General features: G+C 43.8%; 1 protein-coding gene and 1 long non-coding RNA gene across 4 annotated transcripts; one reads left to right on the plus strand and one right to left on the minus strand.

The window, feature by feature from the left end:
- Positions 1 to 1,160: 1,160 nt before the first annotated feature.
- Positions 1,161 to 16,963, minus strand: fam207a (family with sequence similarity 207 member A). 2 transcript variants are annotated; one of them, XM_010891021.4, is made up of 6 exons: positions 16,629 to 16,963; positions 16,147 to 16,276; positions 8,712 to 8,780; positions 7,310 to 7,478; positions 2,364 to 2,432; positions 1,161 to 1,745 (listed from the first exon to the last, which is right to left on the minus strand). In XM_010891021.4, exons 1-6 carry the CDS (start codon positions 16,824 to 16,826, stop codon positions 1,616 to 1,618), a joined length of 765 nt encoding a protein of 254 aa, XP_010889323.1. In that variant the 5' UTR covers positions 16,827 to 16,963; the 3' UTR covers positions 1,161 to 1,615. The 2 variants fall into 2 exon arrangements, with proteins under 2 accessions (XP_010889323.1, XP_034145758.1); XM_034289867.1 differs by lacking the exons at positions 16,147 to 16,276; positions 16,629 to 16,963 and adding an exon at positions 14,959 to 15,215.
- Positions 9,704 to 15,058, plus strand: LOC105022521. 2 transcript variants are annotated; one of them, XR_828901.3, is made up of 3 exons: positions 9,704 to 10,021; positions 13,528 to 13,582; positions 14,970 to 15,058. It is a non-coding gene; the product is annotated as an uncharacterized LOC105022521 (long non-coding RNA). The 2 variants fall into 2 exon arrangements; XR_002195945.2 differs by lacking the exon at positions 9,704 to 10,021 and adding an exon at positions 10,181 to 12,950.
- Positions 16,964 to 17,320: the final 357 nt, after the last annotated feature.

Below are 17,320 nucleotides of genomic sequence, written 5' to 3' on the forward strand. Positions count from 1 at the left end.
TTAACACGCACACACACAAAAACACACACACGCCACTGCTGGCTTTATGCATGAATCAGATAATAGCTGCACTCTCCAGTGAGTCATCCCCAATGTCACTACTTGTTAGTTAAGGCATTAGGATAATAAGGCTTTATTCTATAAGTAGGGCTATTTACTGCAGTTTAGGTTAGTTTTTGTTGTGGTTTACTAGCGGACGCCTGTGTTGAAGACAGACCCTAATGAACCAGTCATACAGTTTGTTCTTTCCTGTCTCTACCCAGCATGGTCCTGGAGCAAGAGTTATGTATGAAAAATAGGCCAGCTGGAAAGATAGAGACAAAAGGGTAAGACAAGAGCCATAACAATCAGCTCTCATATACCCTGAGATTTAAAAAAAAAAAAGAAGCGCATTCTAGGACCTACTTGAGTCTCTTTGGCTGTGCCCTTAGGAGAACGTTTTAAAGAACACTGTTTTCGATAGAACCAGTTCAGAACTTGATCCAGAGCAAAAAAGAGGACCAGAGAAAAACAGAGAACCAAGATAAACAAACAAACACAAATTTATTGACACATTCTGTGATGCGTATTGTCCTAAAGCACTTAGACTTTGTATAATGACCATAAAATGTCTTAACACCCGGATGTCTTATATCACAATCATCTCATCAAGCAGGTTCTTACGTTCAATTAAAATTCAATGATTGATCTGTGGTAAGAGATGTTTAGAGATGCATTCATCCCTATCGATTCCTTCTGCTAAATTGAGGTCAATTGTTAGGCTGTTGCTTAGTTGCAACCTATTAGACAGGCAGAGGCGGTGAGTGCGTCCCTCAATGTGTGTGCGTGTGTGTGTGTGTGTGTGTGTGTGTGTCTGCGCACGTGCAAGCATTCGTACTCGCGTGTGAATGTTCAGACCAAGGCCAGAGGGAGTATTAACCCCTTAAGCACTTAGACAAGGCTGACATTGGGTAGAAAGTAGCAGAGTCAGGAAGGCACTGTCCCCAATGCAGTCTTTGAGATTGTATTTATAAAGGGTAACTCTTAAACCCAATTCTATCTGGAGGGGCAATGCCCCCTTTTGACCCCCCCCCCCCAGGCAACGGGCCTGGATCTCTATAAACATCCATATAACAAAGGTGTAACATCGTTTTATACAAAAATCAAAGACACGTTTTAAATGTATTGTATTGCATTTTTAATATTGCCTATTACATTAGAAATGTGGAAGAGATACTGTACAAAATTTGAAAGAAGACTTCTGGATGACAGTTCTACTCTCAACATTTCATTCATTTTCATCCACAAAAGCGACCGTTCAACTACTCCAGCACTGCGGGCGTGATCAACTAAGTCCACCTGTATGTTTTACTGGTACAGAACACAAAGAACAAAACCACTTCAACCAACAGCTGTACTTTCTGGAGGTATGGCAGATTGGGGACAGGGATGCAGGCATCTGGGTTCCTCTTAAATAAAGGCAGGAGCTTTCTCACGCCATGGTCGTGTTAAGGAGCGTCACTCTTTGTACGACCTACACATACGGCAAAGTGCCAATCTCAAACACGACCGTGCCTTTGGGTAGTTGGTGGACAGCTCGACTGCAGATCCAAAACGGGACAATGCATCCAGTGTGTTAGCTGGGCTCTTGTTCCTCCTCTTGCTTCAGTCTCTTCCTGAGGTGTTCACCAATAGCTGTCAGAGGGTTGGTCGTGCTGTGTGCCAGGTTCTTCACAGCTTCACTAAACCGGCTGGTCTCACTTTCCCTGCGATGAAAACAAGTATGAAATATTTATGGCGACGAACATTTGCAATAATAAACAGGAACAAGTAAATGGAACGTGGGCATTATCTGGAATGCTCTCAGAATTAGCAAGCTTCACATCAAATGGTCTTCACATCAGGATATTGAAATGCAAGAAGGTGGTGGTGGGGGGGATATTTTGTTGGTCAAAATCAATTTCGCAGGCAAGAATTACACCATTGCTTCATACTTTAAATGTAGTTTAAAGAGTGGCTGGAAGGTTTCTTTAACCCACTTTTGTTATACTCAAAGCGATCACAGGCCAGATTGAATCTGTTTTCGAACCACAACTGGATCCCTTCTTAAGTAAGAGAATATTGAATGTGTAAGCAATGTAGTTTTAGGTCTGTTGGTGCGAGGTGGCGAAGAGGAGGGACAGACGAAGCACCGGCACCGTTGTCACTGGACAGCTGGTAGAGGGCCAAACTAAATTCAGATCGAGCTCATGTTACCAGCGCATGAGGGCAGTCACAGCAGACCGCTGAGATTACTTAAGGGAGTGGTTTTATTTCACATCGGTCGTGATCATCAGTGGTCATTTAATAGTGTTCAGGTACAGGTTAATGTCAGCAGGTTTTACAGGAGTTTGCGTTTCTGCGCTGGCTTCATCAAGCTGAAGTCTGTTGGTTCCGGCTTCTTCTTCACTGGCCTGAGGGAGACAAGGAGGCACAAGAGAAATTAATTTAACATGGAATTATTATGATTCTACACAAAGACACAGCTATAACAATGTGCAGCTGTCAGGACCTTAACGTTTCAAGTTTTACTTATCAGTGAAAAGGATGAATAAGGAACAGACCATTCAACAAAATACTTAATTGCAGGCATTGTCCACAACAATTATATTACAAAAAAATGCAAACTAAAACTAAAGCAAACTAATCAAGAAAATGTGTTAAGCTTGGTGTCTACAGCTTTGTTATGAGTTGAGGAAACAGCAGTGCTGAATCAGTATGAATAAAAAAAAAAGGAACAAAGAAAGCACAGGTATTGAGCTATATTGTACTCAATCTACAATTCAAGGTACAAAACCAAAGGTACACATTTCTGAAATGATATATGTACTTCCAAAAATACCATGGAGGAAAAAAATGAAATTCTATTGGCATCCTTGTTTTCAGGATTTTGCTGCAAGCATAAGAACACGGAGCCCTTTTCCTCTATCGTTTTTTTAAGATTGGAGAACACCCTGGAAGGGATCTTAGACCATTCCTCCATTCCTCACACTGCCCTCTTTAACACAAACCACATGTTTTCAAAAGGATTCAAGTATGAAGACAAAGTTGTCCACTGTTTGGGATAATACCGCCCAGTAAAATCTAAAATTTTAAACCATATTTTCCAATAGGAAGGAGGTTATTTTGTGCATGTTCATCCTTCTTTCAACACCAAACTGTACCCACTCCCTGATATTTGAATGAATACAGTCCCTTTAAGACTGATCATTTACTTATAAGAAAGTTAAAACAATCTTTAGAAGTGCCAATAATTTTACACAATTACTCTCTCTCTTAGCAATTGTATAAAATAATATAATTTCCCCATAAAAAAAAAATATTTAACAAGAGTGAAAATCATTGTGTGGATAGATTGACAAAACAGAAGGCTGATCGGCTGCTTCATGTAAAGATTGTGAGATGGAGACCGGCCAACTATGCTTATTCACCACGATACATTCTAGCTTTGTCCATCAATAAGCCGTGCTAAGAAGAAAAAGTCAAACAAAATATATATATATTTTTTTAACCAAAATCTAATCAACTGCATAAGCAATTACAGAAGGACTGTAATTGCTTTTGCCATACAAGGGTAAGAAGGTGAGGCAGAGCCTCAGTAGACTAATGGTAAACACATATTTACCAAGGAAACTGGAAACTGTCACAGAACATAAGTTAGGGTTTTCATACAGTAAAAATCTTCAAAACATTTATAAAAAAAAATAAATGTACTAGAAATATAAGTCAAAAATGTACTCATATTTAGTGCACGTCTGCAAAATTCTATATAACATGTCCCGTTCCAGCAAATAAAAAATTGACCAGCAAATAATGTATTAAACTATGGCAAGAGTTGAAAACAACTTTCAGTGAAGGTTCTTGAAACATCAGATAAATGTTTCTTGCCACCATTTTATAATCATCAGTACAATTAGACAGATCAGCGTTATGAAAACATTCCCGGGAACTTTCACAAAATCCAAGACAGGACAGCTACACAAGTTCTGTGGAATTAATCAAACAGTACAATAAATCTCTACTCTGCCTATAATAACACAGATGGAAGACGAATAAGGACTTGAGGTCTTTGGCAACTTGCATAGAGAATGTGTTGGCTTGTGATTAGATAGTCAATATTGCCTGAAGACTGCAGTTTATAGGACATATTGCAGATTCTACCTTAGTTGTTTCGAAACGCAGACAGAGTGGCAGGCAGAGAGGCAGACAGATGTAGATACAGTATACACCGTTTGAGAAAAAAACACTATTACATACATGACAAAAGGTTTTAAGTGGTCAGCGGTAGGCCAGTGTGGATAGGCCCTGTACTCCTGGGGGTGGGTTACAGTTCAGGTATAGTTCAACATATCGTAAAATAACAATTTAAAAAAAGATGTAAAGAGGTTTTGAAATAATGTGGAATTGGGGAGACATCAGTCTGACATGATGTCAAACAAATCATCAGATGAAAAAAGAACAAACGTGACCTGCCTGATCCCATTTCTGTCCGGATTTCTCCAACTGAGGAATATTCTAACTTCCGTGAGGGAGGAAGGAATTCCAGTATCACAAGGCTGAAGGAAATAACCCCGTCACGCCTATACTCATGTTATCATTCCCCTTCCGCGGTTCCAATACCTCCATCAGTAATCAGACTAGAGTCAGCAGTGCCGTCAGTTCAGATAAATCTAGCTGCTTAACTTCAACTTAACGCTGAAAGTAATTTACTGCATTTCAACAATACTTTAAAACTCTAAAATGCTATTTGTAGAACTGCCATTCTCATCTTAGGTTCCCAAAAGGGTTGGTGGGGAGATGTTCACACTGATCATCTAAAAATGACCACAATCTACAAATGAAGCTGGAGTCTCACAATTCAAAAATCATTAGGTTAAAATATAAACCATAATATAAAATTGGCTTAAGAACCAGGTGCAAAGTGGGCTAAGATATCCTCACCTCTCTTCTCAACAAACACACATCTGTCGTCTATTATACAGTCAGTTATCCCAAACTGCACACACAAATTTAATACAGCGAATTCCTTCAATCATAAACACACATTTGACTTAAAAGAAAATATAATCCATTCCTCAAAAGAGTGATAAACTGGTAGAGATTATACCATGCTCAATTGTAACAGTTGGAGATGTTTATCACAACTCTAGCTCCATCAGTAAGTGATTTACTGGTACCCAGCTTTACAAGCACCTTTGAGTGCAGGCATCTGTCCCACCACAAGGAGTCAGTAGAGCGCATTACGACAAGGCGGGCCTGTCCGACCAGTAACCGTCCACCCCAGGCAACAATCACGGCCCCGCCCTGTGGGCCCTTTGCATGTCCCTACAGGTTTAGAGTAGGCTACATAAATGCAGAGGAGATATTTCTCTAAACCTCAGGCAGTAGGATGAAGCAAAACCTGTTTCTCTCCACAGTCAGAGGAAGCCATCCTGTTGACACATTGAAAAAGTAACCACTGGTTTTGGCTGCTATGAACACTTTCAAATGAATACATGGTTACAGCTGATTCGCCCTAACACAGCACCAGGGCTCAAAACTGGTCAAGTCTTATGTCAAGTCAAACAGCTGTAGTCGGCCAAGGCATCTCAGCTATTTCTGCAGGGTGCACGGTTTTGGGAGTACAACTGTACTGTTCACCTGGCTACTGCATGCTCCTCCCCGAAAAGAGAGCATGCTGCAACAGCGCATTAAAAAACAAAACCAAGGCATTTGCCCCGAGGCACAGCGTCAGACAGACATTTATGGCCGAGTGAAAAAGTGCTCATCACAATAAAAAAGCTCCACAAAGGATTTCATGAGCTGAATTTGATTACTGTAATGAATAGCCCGGGATGGCAGAGGCTATAAAACTCCAGCTCCAAGCCAAGCAGGAGTGGTATAATGTATAATTGAAATTTCCCCAGAACTTGACCCAACATGATTTACTTGCAGCTCTGACATCGCCCTATTTTTTGGGGGGGGGTGCATTTTACGGCCTTATCTCACCCAGCACTCATCCTTCTCCCTCCGACTTGGACACCAGGCCGTTTCTGCCATATTATGTGCAACCATGTCCCAGAAGTCTAAATCGACCCTCTGCATCTCAGGGAACCTCGCCGACTCCATCCAGTTAGGAGTAAAACTGCAGTAAAACTGGCCTGGGTGTGGAGTTTACTGAGGTATCGTGATTCTGTACTGCGTGGGATTCGTGACCTCAGCAGCCCAGCACCAGCGTCTCCTCTGTGTTTGTGGGGCCACAGAGCACATTCCTGGCCTTGGAAGCGGAAACTTGGAGGCGGTGAGAATTCTATGGCACTTCCGGCCCGAGTTGACAGTGAACCCTGAGTCCACACCCGCTCTGAACGTTACAGTTAAAGAGTGCTGTGGATGCCAATCTAGGCCTATCAGAGAACCCTGCACAAAACAACAACATAGCGAATCTCAAACGTTGTACATAAGAATATAATTTGATTTCTACGTTATAACATTCAGCAGCCGATATTTTGCACAATGCAGGAGACTTATTGAAAAACGGAATTAGATTAAGGCTTGAGATTAAACTATTAATCTGGACAGCAAAACCACATCCTAAATAGGCGATTGCAAATTAGGTCGAATGATGCAAGAAACCAAATTGCAAAGGAATAATTAATTAAAAGATTATCCATCATAGGTTCTGCCAACTGGCCCGTTGAATCCAAGTTAGAGTTGTGTCACGCTGATGGATGGTTCAGCAAACGGGTTGTCTGTGAAATGAAAGTACCGCCAAGCACTCTCATTCCATTAACATGGACCAACATCACTGCGGAACGAAGCGCCACTTTGTAGAATCTACGCCCCGAAAAGAGGTTCTGCCGGCGGATGGGGTCTGACCCGTAACAAGGCTCCACAGATGTCTAGAAAACCCCCAGCTCACCCTGCTGGCTCCGGTCAGGGAATGATCCCGGAGACCGACCAAATACTTGGACGCTATACCTCATGTTATATCGCTCTGACAAAAATGCAAAGAATGACCTGAACCAGAGGAATTAAATCCACTTGAACAAACTGAACGAAAAACAGTCAAGGCATTGACAGTGCATCAACAGTGTAAAATATGACACAACCGTAATACAATTCTAAAAAAATACACAAAAAAAAAAAAAAAAAAACAATGATCACAGTTAATGGATGAAATAAGGCCACTAGTAGAAAACGCATTATAATGACAAAAACCGACAGCTGTAACAACAGCCAGTTGGGGGAGTAGAATGAGGAGGGGGCGGGACCAGACTAGTGGATGGACTCGCTCCAAGGCAACTGTACTTACACCCGGTTCTTCCTGGAGGCCTTCCTGGAGGTCTTGGTGGTCGAGGGGATGAGCTGGGAGAGTTCTGGAAGGGCATCCGCCAGCGGCCTCATGTCGCCCACAACGGGCATGGCCGCCCTCTTAGCCCGCGCCACCTGCTGCTCCTGGGCCAGCTTGATGGAGCTGATCTCTTTAAACGGGGACCGAGAGAAAACACGTCAGAACTACAACGGCCAACGCATTCCCCAGGCCTCTCGTCGAGTACACACCCGAGTCGGCAAACGACGGCCTAATGGCTGGCCGACGAGGATAAATACGGTTGGCTTTTTTGACCGGAACGCAAGGAACAGGCGGAACAGAGTTATGTCGCTCCTGTGGTTCGTTACGCGAACAGTCTCGCCCGTGTAATTGACCCTGTCCGTACCGGGGGGGGGGGGGCAAAGAAACACTCCTCGCTGCATTACCATACACATTACCAAGGGGAACATTCAAACCAGATGTCACCGGGGACGACCCACGGGTTCACCGGCAACTGAAAACTGAGCCGCACAGAACTTCCTGGTTTCAAGTGTAAATCCTGACTTTAGTGGATGCCGTCTTGAGAGGACGCGTCCAGGGTATTAAAAGTGCCGGCCACGAGATGATTCACAGTTCATGTCCTTTCCTCCTTTTTAGTGAGAGGAGGAGAGACTTAGGCTAATCCTTAGGCAGTGTCCAGGTCCTGCCAAGCTGAAGATAGACGCAAATGTGGCTTTGATTAAATCCTGCCCTCTTATTTAGGCTACACGCAACACATGGGACATTTGAGTCTCACACAGTGTTAACAATACGCCCGTATCTTGCAGATGGCCATCCGGACTGACCCTTGGGACGCCATGCCACAGACACAGTCGACATCGCCACGCCTGTTCCAGGAACACAGTCGCTTCCATGACAGAAAAGCAATTATCAGGCTTTTTTCCCCATTTCTGAAAAGTGGCAAGGCCCAAGTCTCACATTCTATCTCTGATTTCAGATGGAGTCAGAAAGACCATTAGCACCTAATCATATGCACAGAGGAGACATCTTCTGTTACACACAGAATTGATTGGATCAGCAGATTGAGTTACCCCGAGATCACAATTATAGACGAGGTGGTGTTAAAGTCACAATCTGGAATCCGGGAACATGCCCAACATTAATTTCGGAGGGCCGCCGTTTCTGCCGAGAAAAGGAATGGCAAATTGTAACTTTGAAAGTGGTTGTAATTACACAGGCACAGATAGCTAATTCTTGGACTCTGCCGGCAGACGCAACGCGGAAGAAGATGATGAGTGGGAATGGGACTAATGCAGTCCTGAAAGCCTGTGTGTATTGCCTTGAAAATCATTAAAAAGGACAGACATGTTTTCAACAGTATGACGACGACCACAGCCGTACTCACTGTTAAGCCAGCGGTCCCTCCTCTCTTTCATCTTCTCCTTCTTCGACTGCTGCTTCTTCACTTCAGGAGCTGAGAACAGGCAGACACACCCACATAAGTCAATTCACCTGCACCAAAAACCATTCATCGACAATAATATTTTGTTAAATTTTTCCACTGAAAAAGTTGAATTTGTCCATTGCAAAATATAAATCTTTTATATTTAAATGGAATAGTGACAGATGTGAGTTTGGGATATATCAATTCAAGTTTTCCAACTTTATAGCTTTATTTGACAGGAAGACTGTAGTATTTAATCTAGGAAATAACCCATGCCGGAACGCTAAATGCCAAAAGGACAAAAGCAATCGTAGCGGTGTTGTGAAGCTATAGCTAACAAAAGGCCATGTGGCTTGTGTTCCACCGCCAGTTCAAACACAACCAGACAGGACAGACAGAGATGGGGTTGGAAATGGAAAACACTACCCACAACATACACCAGTTTTTCCCCTCTCTAGAAAAACATCCTGTCCCAGGGTGGAAAGTTTTTAGTAATCAGGACAATCACCTTGAGCCCCCCCATGTGTAGTCTAGCCCCAGAGGGGAATCTGTGTGTGTGTGTGTGTGTGTGTGTGTGTGTAAAATACAATGAACATTTATTCCAATCCCTGCCCTTCCTGACACAGAGAAAGTTATCAAACACTGACACAGTGCGATAAGAGTGGAGGCTATGGTAGCTAATGGCATCTTCCTGTCGCAAAGTGACAATAACTCCGCCACTGCCCCTGGGTACACCACAATCTCCCCGTCACGTGTGGTGGAAATGTAAACATTCATAAGACAGCAGGCCACAAAACAATGACAAAATGTAGAGCCGCTTTACAAAAACCATGACCTACGATATTTGAAAAGGCTGAGGACGGATTTTTGTGACGCATGTGTTTTTTCTCTTTAAAATCCCTTAAATCCCATCTGTTGACCGCACGGGGCGAAACGGGATTGACGCGCTCCTCCGTGACCTTGGGGAAATGAAGCGGCCGTGCTGCAGCCTCGGTCCGTACGTAGCCGGCAGAGACGTGTGGAACTGGTTTTGTTATTAGCGATGCGGCAGTCCTTGACTGGCCTCTTTGAGGACAACGGTGGAGGATGACAGTGGGAGACTGTCGACATAGTGTCTGCAGGGAAACCTCTGCTTCTTGGTTTTTCCACATTTTCTCGACCAGATGTAAACATACGAGTGACACCCCGTTCGTTTCTCGGAAACACCTAGATTTTAAGCAACTATTTTTTTCATCTGGGCACAATGTCATGGCTGACTATCCAGTGATCCTGTGAGTATGCTGACAAGCGGAACAATACGATCCGTTCGGTTAGACAGATGTTTTGGACTCGACATCGCACTCGGCCTGCAAATCACAAGACCAGGACATACAGACGCATAACTTGCTAGAGCTAGTCATACAACACATTATTCCTCGCCATCATTACCGTGATATTCTAGATGGGATGTCGTTAGCGTTACATTAGAACCGTCCCATCATTGAATTGCTGCTTGGGGTTAAAGCCTTGTGCGGCGCAGAGACTTCTCCTCCCCGATCAATAGGGGCTCATTTAAAGACACAGACGAGGAGTCTGTGTTAGTAGTGAAGGGGGGTGGGGATTATCGGAACACAGATATAGGACCACACAGTGGAGTGTTAAAAGTAGTACTGGACCAGGAACTCATAGCACCATTATCGGCGATTTGGAGCAAATACAGCTCAACCACAACAATGCAGACCACTGTTTTAACCATTATTACGCTCGCCGTTGAAATGTACCGTTTGAAGACCTCATCCTCATGGTAGAAACAGGCGTTTCTGTTTCTACAACGAACGTGACGGCAACAAAATAAAAGCAGGGCGTGTGGGCTTCAACAGGGCCTTGGGGGCCTAATTACCGTTCTGGGTTGGATGTAGCCACTAGTGCAAGCCGCCAGCTGAGTTTAGCTGAGATCTGTCATTCTGTTTAACAAGGCTTAAAATAGACATGGCTATTCCCCTCGTGAGTCTCCACCAGACGACCAAAGCCCAGCCCATCTGCACAGTGGCTGGCCATCTTTGAATCAGTCTGCCTCGCAGACTTTATTTTAAAAGGGTCCTGCTGCCGCAATATGTTGGACATGGATACGCAGACCAGTGACGCATGGTAACAATTCCATATACACGCTAAGCTCCCCCATCAAACCCCCATACTGTGCTCTCACCTGTCTGTAACTCACACAAGTAAAAGGCTGGAAATAACATTGCCAGTCAAAAGTTGGCAATTCCATACAATACAGTCCGACACTGTAAATTCAAACCAATTCGTTGTTTAAAAAAATAAATAATAATTATATATATGTTTTGTTTTTCTCCATGATAGCAGTTTGAAAGCGAGTAGGCGTGGAGGAGTGGGCAGAACAGTTGGCAGGGGGACGGCAGGGTTGGCAGGGCTGTGCGCTGGTAGTTAATATCATTCAGCAGCAATGAAACTGTCAGTGTGGGAGTCAGAAAGCCAAGCGTGAAGACATTTATAGAGTGTTTTTAATTCCCCTACCGCCCCCTCAACCATCCCAGCAAGCGTTAAAACATCCGAAATTGTCCCTTTCCAAATAAATGTATCACTTTACTGTCGGTTATCACAATGACTTTCCGTTACATGTGTTTGTCGGGGCACTATACCAAAAAGATTGATTCGATATTACAAATAAATCGACATTTAGGTAATATCATCCATGTCTGTGCAATGCCCGGCCTAACGTGGTTAAAAGGGCCGGTGCTGATAGAGAAGGGTGCCACAACGGCCTGCTTTCTGTTCCGTCCCTTATCGATTGTCAAGCCAAACACACACACGCAAGGTTAAAAAGTTCAACAGCTAGCCAGCCAACAAATAGAGCGCCAGTCATTTCAATAACCACAGCATGCTTGATGAGCCCTGTGAATAAACCCGGCTGGGCCTGGCTAGCAGCAGTTCAGGTATTGATTGGTGGAACGACAGCGGCACCCGGCTCTTACTGCTTCACATTGATGGATCCACAGCAGAGCTCGTTCTCAGAGGACAGCGCCAGCTGGTTCGCCAACAGAGACCGGGGGGGGATTTTAGGTCAGCTGAACGAACAGCGACAGGGCCCATCTTTAATCTTAAAAAGGAAGCCCAACTGTAACACCGACTTCAACTAGCTAACATTATCTAATGACATTCCCTTTACTAGACACCTCCAATCAAAGAGGCTAGACTCAGCCGTGTGTACTTTCACTTGTATTGGTGGCCCTTGGCAATCGGCATTGCCATGACAATCGGCATTGCCATGACAATCAGTGGCGTCGGACTGAGGGCAAAGGGGTGCGGAGTATATAGGGCCCTAACATGTAGAGGGGTCCTCGAAAATGTTTGAATCTTGAATAAAGATGGGAGGGGGCCCTCAGAGACCACCTATGTACAAGGCCCAGAATTCTGTGCTACACCCCTGATGACGATAGACAGGTCAGGACGAGACCCCCCCCCCCCCCACATCACACAACAGGGTCAAGTATAATCCGTAGTAGTAGTCAACTAGTCAAGGTTTGTTGTGAAGCTATTGTGTAGTCAACTGTTGTGTAGTCAACTAGTCAAGGTTAAACTGCTGCTAAATAGCAGCAGTTTATCCCTAAAAATAACAAAAAGGGACTGTATAAAACTAGAAAACCCAGAATACCCAACAAAAAATACCATTATTTATTTTCCTTGTATATGTGCATCTTAAGCCCATCCTCAGGGAAAGCTCTTTGAGCAGTGCCATGCAGACCAGCTCTCATTGCGTCGCAATTACTTCCTGCCGGGTCCAATCTTGAATCTGCCACCGCAGTGTCAACTACAAATGTGTTGTCCTGCTGGAGCAGCAGAGATACAGCGGCCAGATAGCCATCTCTACTACTGCCACATCCCCATCCCAGACCAGCCCAGGTCCGTGACTGCTGATGGGAGATATCCAACCCGACCCCGGGCTGTTTGTGGTGGGGAAGATGGCCTTACTTACCACCTCCCTGGTCGTCCCGGGATCCCCAGAGAGCATCAGGTTCTCAGCACACAGTGAAATAGATAGCACCGTTTTAGGCTGTTTGATGAGTGGTGGGAGAATTCCATATTCCCTTTCCTGCTTGGCTGTTCCCCGCTTAGGCTCTCCCCTTTCCCCTAGCATCATCGACAGCTCTCTCTAAGGAGGAAGAGAAGCTGAGGGCTTTGGGGGGAGCTGATCCAAAGGTAAGGAGGCAGTCTTGCAGGGTCCTGGCTCAGAAACGGATACCTCCAATTAAAGTGCAGTGTGTGTTCATAGTCAGATCAATAGTTGGCAGGGATGATTGTAATGTGAAAAATTACACCCAACAATGAACAGAAATTTAATTTCCTTATGCATAGAAAGTGTATACACCCCTACCGTAATCACATAAAATGGCTAAAATCTGAATGACGTGCACCAAAAGAATCAGTCTCTAAGACATTTCTATGATTGTGGCAAGAGGGACCTACGGGCCTCTCTTGCCACAATGAATGTCGAAGTGCTTGAGTCAACTGTCGGAGACTTCAAACTTGGCCTTTATGGCAGGCGAGGAAGGAAGATGTCTCCGCTTTCAAAAACGTAATACCGAGACAACTGATGTTTGTCAGACAACCCCGGGTAAAGCCCTTAAACTACTGGAGCAATGTGCTCTGGACAGATGGGTCGAGGTGGCGTTGTTTTGCTGTGATGACAGACGCTACGTTTGGTGAAAATGCGTTTCTCTTGATTTTTTTTTTATAATAAGTGATTGCAAAGTATAATCTGTTATTTGTTCATTAGGTTATCTTGATCTGTCAGCAGTGTTGAAGTGAAGACTACATGTTCAAGTGCAAACGTAAGAAAATACAACTTTTTCACATGAGTGTCTCTCTTAAAAATCAGGCCATTGTGTGGTAGAGATCAGTTCAGCTCTTTGAGTTCATTGATTTAAGACTTAGAATAGGTAGCAAGGCAATCTAAAAGGCCTGGACGATAAACAATGTAAAGTGTGATTATTAAAATTATTTTGCCCAGACATAGGCAAGTACATGTGTACACACACACACCCACACACACACACACACACTTTAATTTTGCTGTCAACTAATATGCCAAGCACCAACGGTAAATGAGCATAGTAAAAACTAATTAAATCGATCCAATTAAAAGCAGATAGGAGTTTATATCTACTCAGCTTCCATCACCCAGGGGGGCCCACCATAACAGGCCATGGATGGGGAGACGCACACACAGAGGCAGCACATTATTCTATCAGTAAAAGTGGAGCGAAGCTCCAGCATATGGCTAGCTGGATAGATGGCCTGATGGGAAACCAGAGGGCTTGAATCCCTGCAGACTAACACACAGATGAGGACAACTTGCCCTCTAAGATGAGCCAAGACGGAGCACTAATGCAGTGGAGTCAGTGAAAGTACATCGGGGAACCTTGAGGTGAAATAGGACTATAAAGACAACACTGTGACGGTAGTTCGCTGAAGCGAAGAGGCGCAGATTTAAATAACCGCTCGGTTATGGCAGCCCCTGTCTTCTTTTCAAATGTTAGAAGACATCTCCTCTCAATGCAACAACCCCCACACCGCCACGATCACCCACTGGAATAAAATAAAATAGCCATGTTAATATTTACTTACAGCTTAATATTCTTCCCTCAATGCTGTAGTACACATTTTGATTTCAAAACCTAGCAACCATTTCATAAAGAGGTCAAAGTGATTGTCTCTTCGGATGCTGTTTCAGAAAAAGGCACACTGACAATTACTTCACCATGGAAACAGATGAAAAACTGCATCACTCATTGCAATGTCTTTTTTTATCTCACACTTCCGTCAGCAGCCAGGAAGGCAGTTTGTTTGATGTTTGGGCTAATCAATAGCCACAGCTAAATATAGCTGTTGTTAATAGCTTGTGCGCATTAAACTACTGAACACTGCAAGAAAAGAGTACTAATTAGCAGTGTGTGTGTTTGTTTGTATGTATGCACGTAAGTAAAAGAAAAGAAACAGAAAGATAAGCTGTTCCCATCTGGCTCACTAGCCACAGGGAGCAGCACGCAACCAACTAAAGAGACTGCGCCAGCCAGGAACCATAGGACCCCTGAACACCCCCCCCCCAGGCTTCCTGACATGCATTAGAGGGCACAAGCTAAACAGCAGGCACCTTAACAAGGTATCCAAACACAGACTGTGACCGTAATCCCTAACATCCACAAACCTCTCCAACAGGAAATCAACGGGGCACATGGCAGCACATGGCAGCCCGGTGACCCAGGACACGGCATCCAGAATCTGCTGCGCTGAGACCCGGATCTGACTGCAAGAGCAGCCTCCTTGTGGGGCCACGCATCGGAGTGGCGTCAGGGTGCAACAGCTGATGCAGGGCAGATGGGCAGCATAGCCGAAACGCTGATTTCGCACGTGATCTATTTAAATTGCAGCAAGGCTAGAAGCGGTCTCCCATTGTCTGGCAAGGCCGGATACCTGACGCAGCTCCACAGTGTCTGGGAGGACGACTCAGTCCGACTGCCTCTGACTTGTATTGGGCCGTCACGCATTAGTCTCTTTTAAAAAGCGAAGAAAGACTGCCACATCGCATGAAGCCTAAAAACATTTGTGCTTAAATGTGTTCCAATCTCTAATAGACCAACAATGTACATGGTTACTTTCTTTTGTATAGATAACCAGCTTACTTTGCATCAATCTTCCTTGAACCTGTTAAACCAACAAACCAGTAAAAACACTGCATAGACTGGGACCGTTGCCATTGCCACACATAGCAGCAAGTACTTTGGTGTGTAGTCATTACTTTGCATTATCTGCCATCTTGTGGTAGCAGAGGCTAACAGATTGTCAAGAATTTGGCAGAAGCTCTTACCCAGAGCAACATACATGACCAAGTAGGGTTCAGTGCTTAGCTCAAGGATTTGAATGAGTGAACATTTTGTAGCAGCCACTATGCACTAAACACCATCGGCCGACCCAAAATAAGTTGCCAGATGTGGCTAATGGCTGACTGATGTGTTACTGGAAAAAGGTTATGTCTCCTTAACATTTTGAGGTTGTCCAACAGAAATTAAATGCATGTACTTGAATTTAGATTAGGGTTAGAATTTAGACTTTTTACTTTTTCTCCCCAATTACATAATATCCAATTTGTTGAACTCCCAGCGAACTTGGGACAGTTAATGTCGAGACATGAGTCCCCAAAAAACACATCCGGTGCCGTTCTGGTGCTGATCACGTTGCTCACCCAACAACGAAGTCCATACCTGAATCTTTACCTGCCCGGAAGCAACACACTCCGGCCCTCTATCTCGATTGAACCCACAAGGAGTTGATAACGCATGGAGAGGCAAGTCAACCCCAGAATATAATTAAATATTTGACTGTTGGACAACGGTACCTTTCTGCGCAGGTGTTAGGATGTCAACGGAGGGTTCTTGAAACTTCAGAGTTTGGACAAGGGCTTCAGGGGTGATTTGTGTGCCAGCAAAGATTCCACTTGGAAAGGAACTCTGTGGGGTCGATTGGAACTAGAAGAGAACATCCACATTGATCGGCCAACAAAAATCTCTTATACGATAAAATTACATTTCACATTTATAATTGCTCTACTGTTAGCAGTGTAATGTTAATACAATTACGAATAGCTAGATTAACCAGAATCCTAACAGAAAAGAAACAACTTCTGACCGGGTCTCCTCTGCGCGCAGAATGTGGTTTACAACAGACAGTAGCAATTGAACGTTAGCTAACTGAATCAGCGACAATGGCTTTATTTTTGTTAGCTAGCATAGCTGCAGTACTGTTGGCTAAACGAGCTGGTAGAATGGTTCAACGCAACCGCAAAGTTGTCATTAAATGTATAATTATTTGTAGACATACCTTAGCGTGTTCTTCACTTTTTATCGGTAGATTTTCATTGTTCGTCTTGTTTACATCGAAAATGAATGAACCACTTGGTATCACAGCAGTCGGTGCCTTTTCTAAATCTTTGGATCTTGCTGCACCAGACTGTGTGCTGTCAAGCTTAACTGCAGCCTGGTGAAGCTTTTCGCGGACTCGTTTTATCTTTCCAACCATACTGCCTTTTAATTACGGAGTTGAATAAAGAAAACAATTATATTCGAAGACACATTCATGCTAAAGCTAGCAAACAACGTGGAAAATATTTTGACAACAAGAAAACGTGTGTCTTCTTGTGACCGGAGGAAACAATTCTGTACAGAACTACAGTTCCGCCTCTTCCGCTGATGATATTAGCGGTATGGGCACAGTACTATAAAACGTATGGCGAGTCTGTATTTGCCACGGAATAAATGTATTAGATTTAGTTAAATTTCTTAAATGTGTATGTAGCAACCTACAACATTAACGACCTGTGATGTTGTATGTACGGTATGGAAACGACATTTGGTGATTTTTAGCTTGATCAATGGCAGTCTAAAGCCGCTGCCTAATTGCTTTGTCTATCTGACGGGGATAAACGCGATAGAGATTTCACAGTGGTTAATGTTAATGAGATTAAATGTGTTTCTTTTTACATCCAATAGCTAATAATCGTATTTCATTGTGAC

Source organism: Esox lucius, chromosome 22, assembly GCF_011004845.1.
Source record: "Esox lucius isolate fEsoLuc1 chromosome 22, fEsoLuc1.pri, whole genome shotgun sequence".
In the NCBI taxonomy this organism is placed as follows: domain Eukaryota; kingdom Metazoa; phylum Chordata; class Actinopteri; order Esociformes; family Esocidae; genus Esox; species Esox lucius.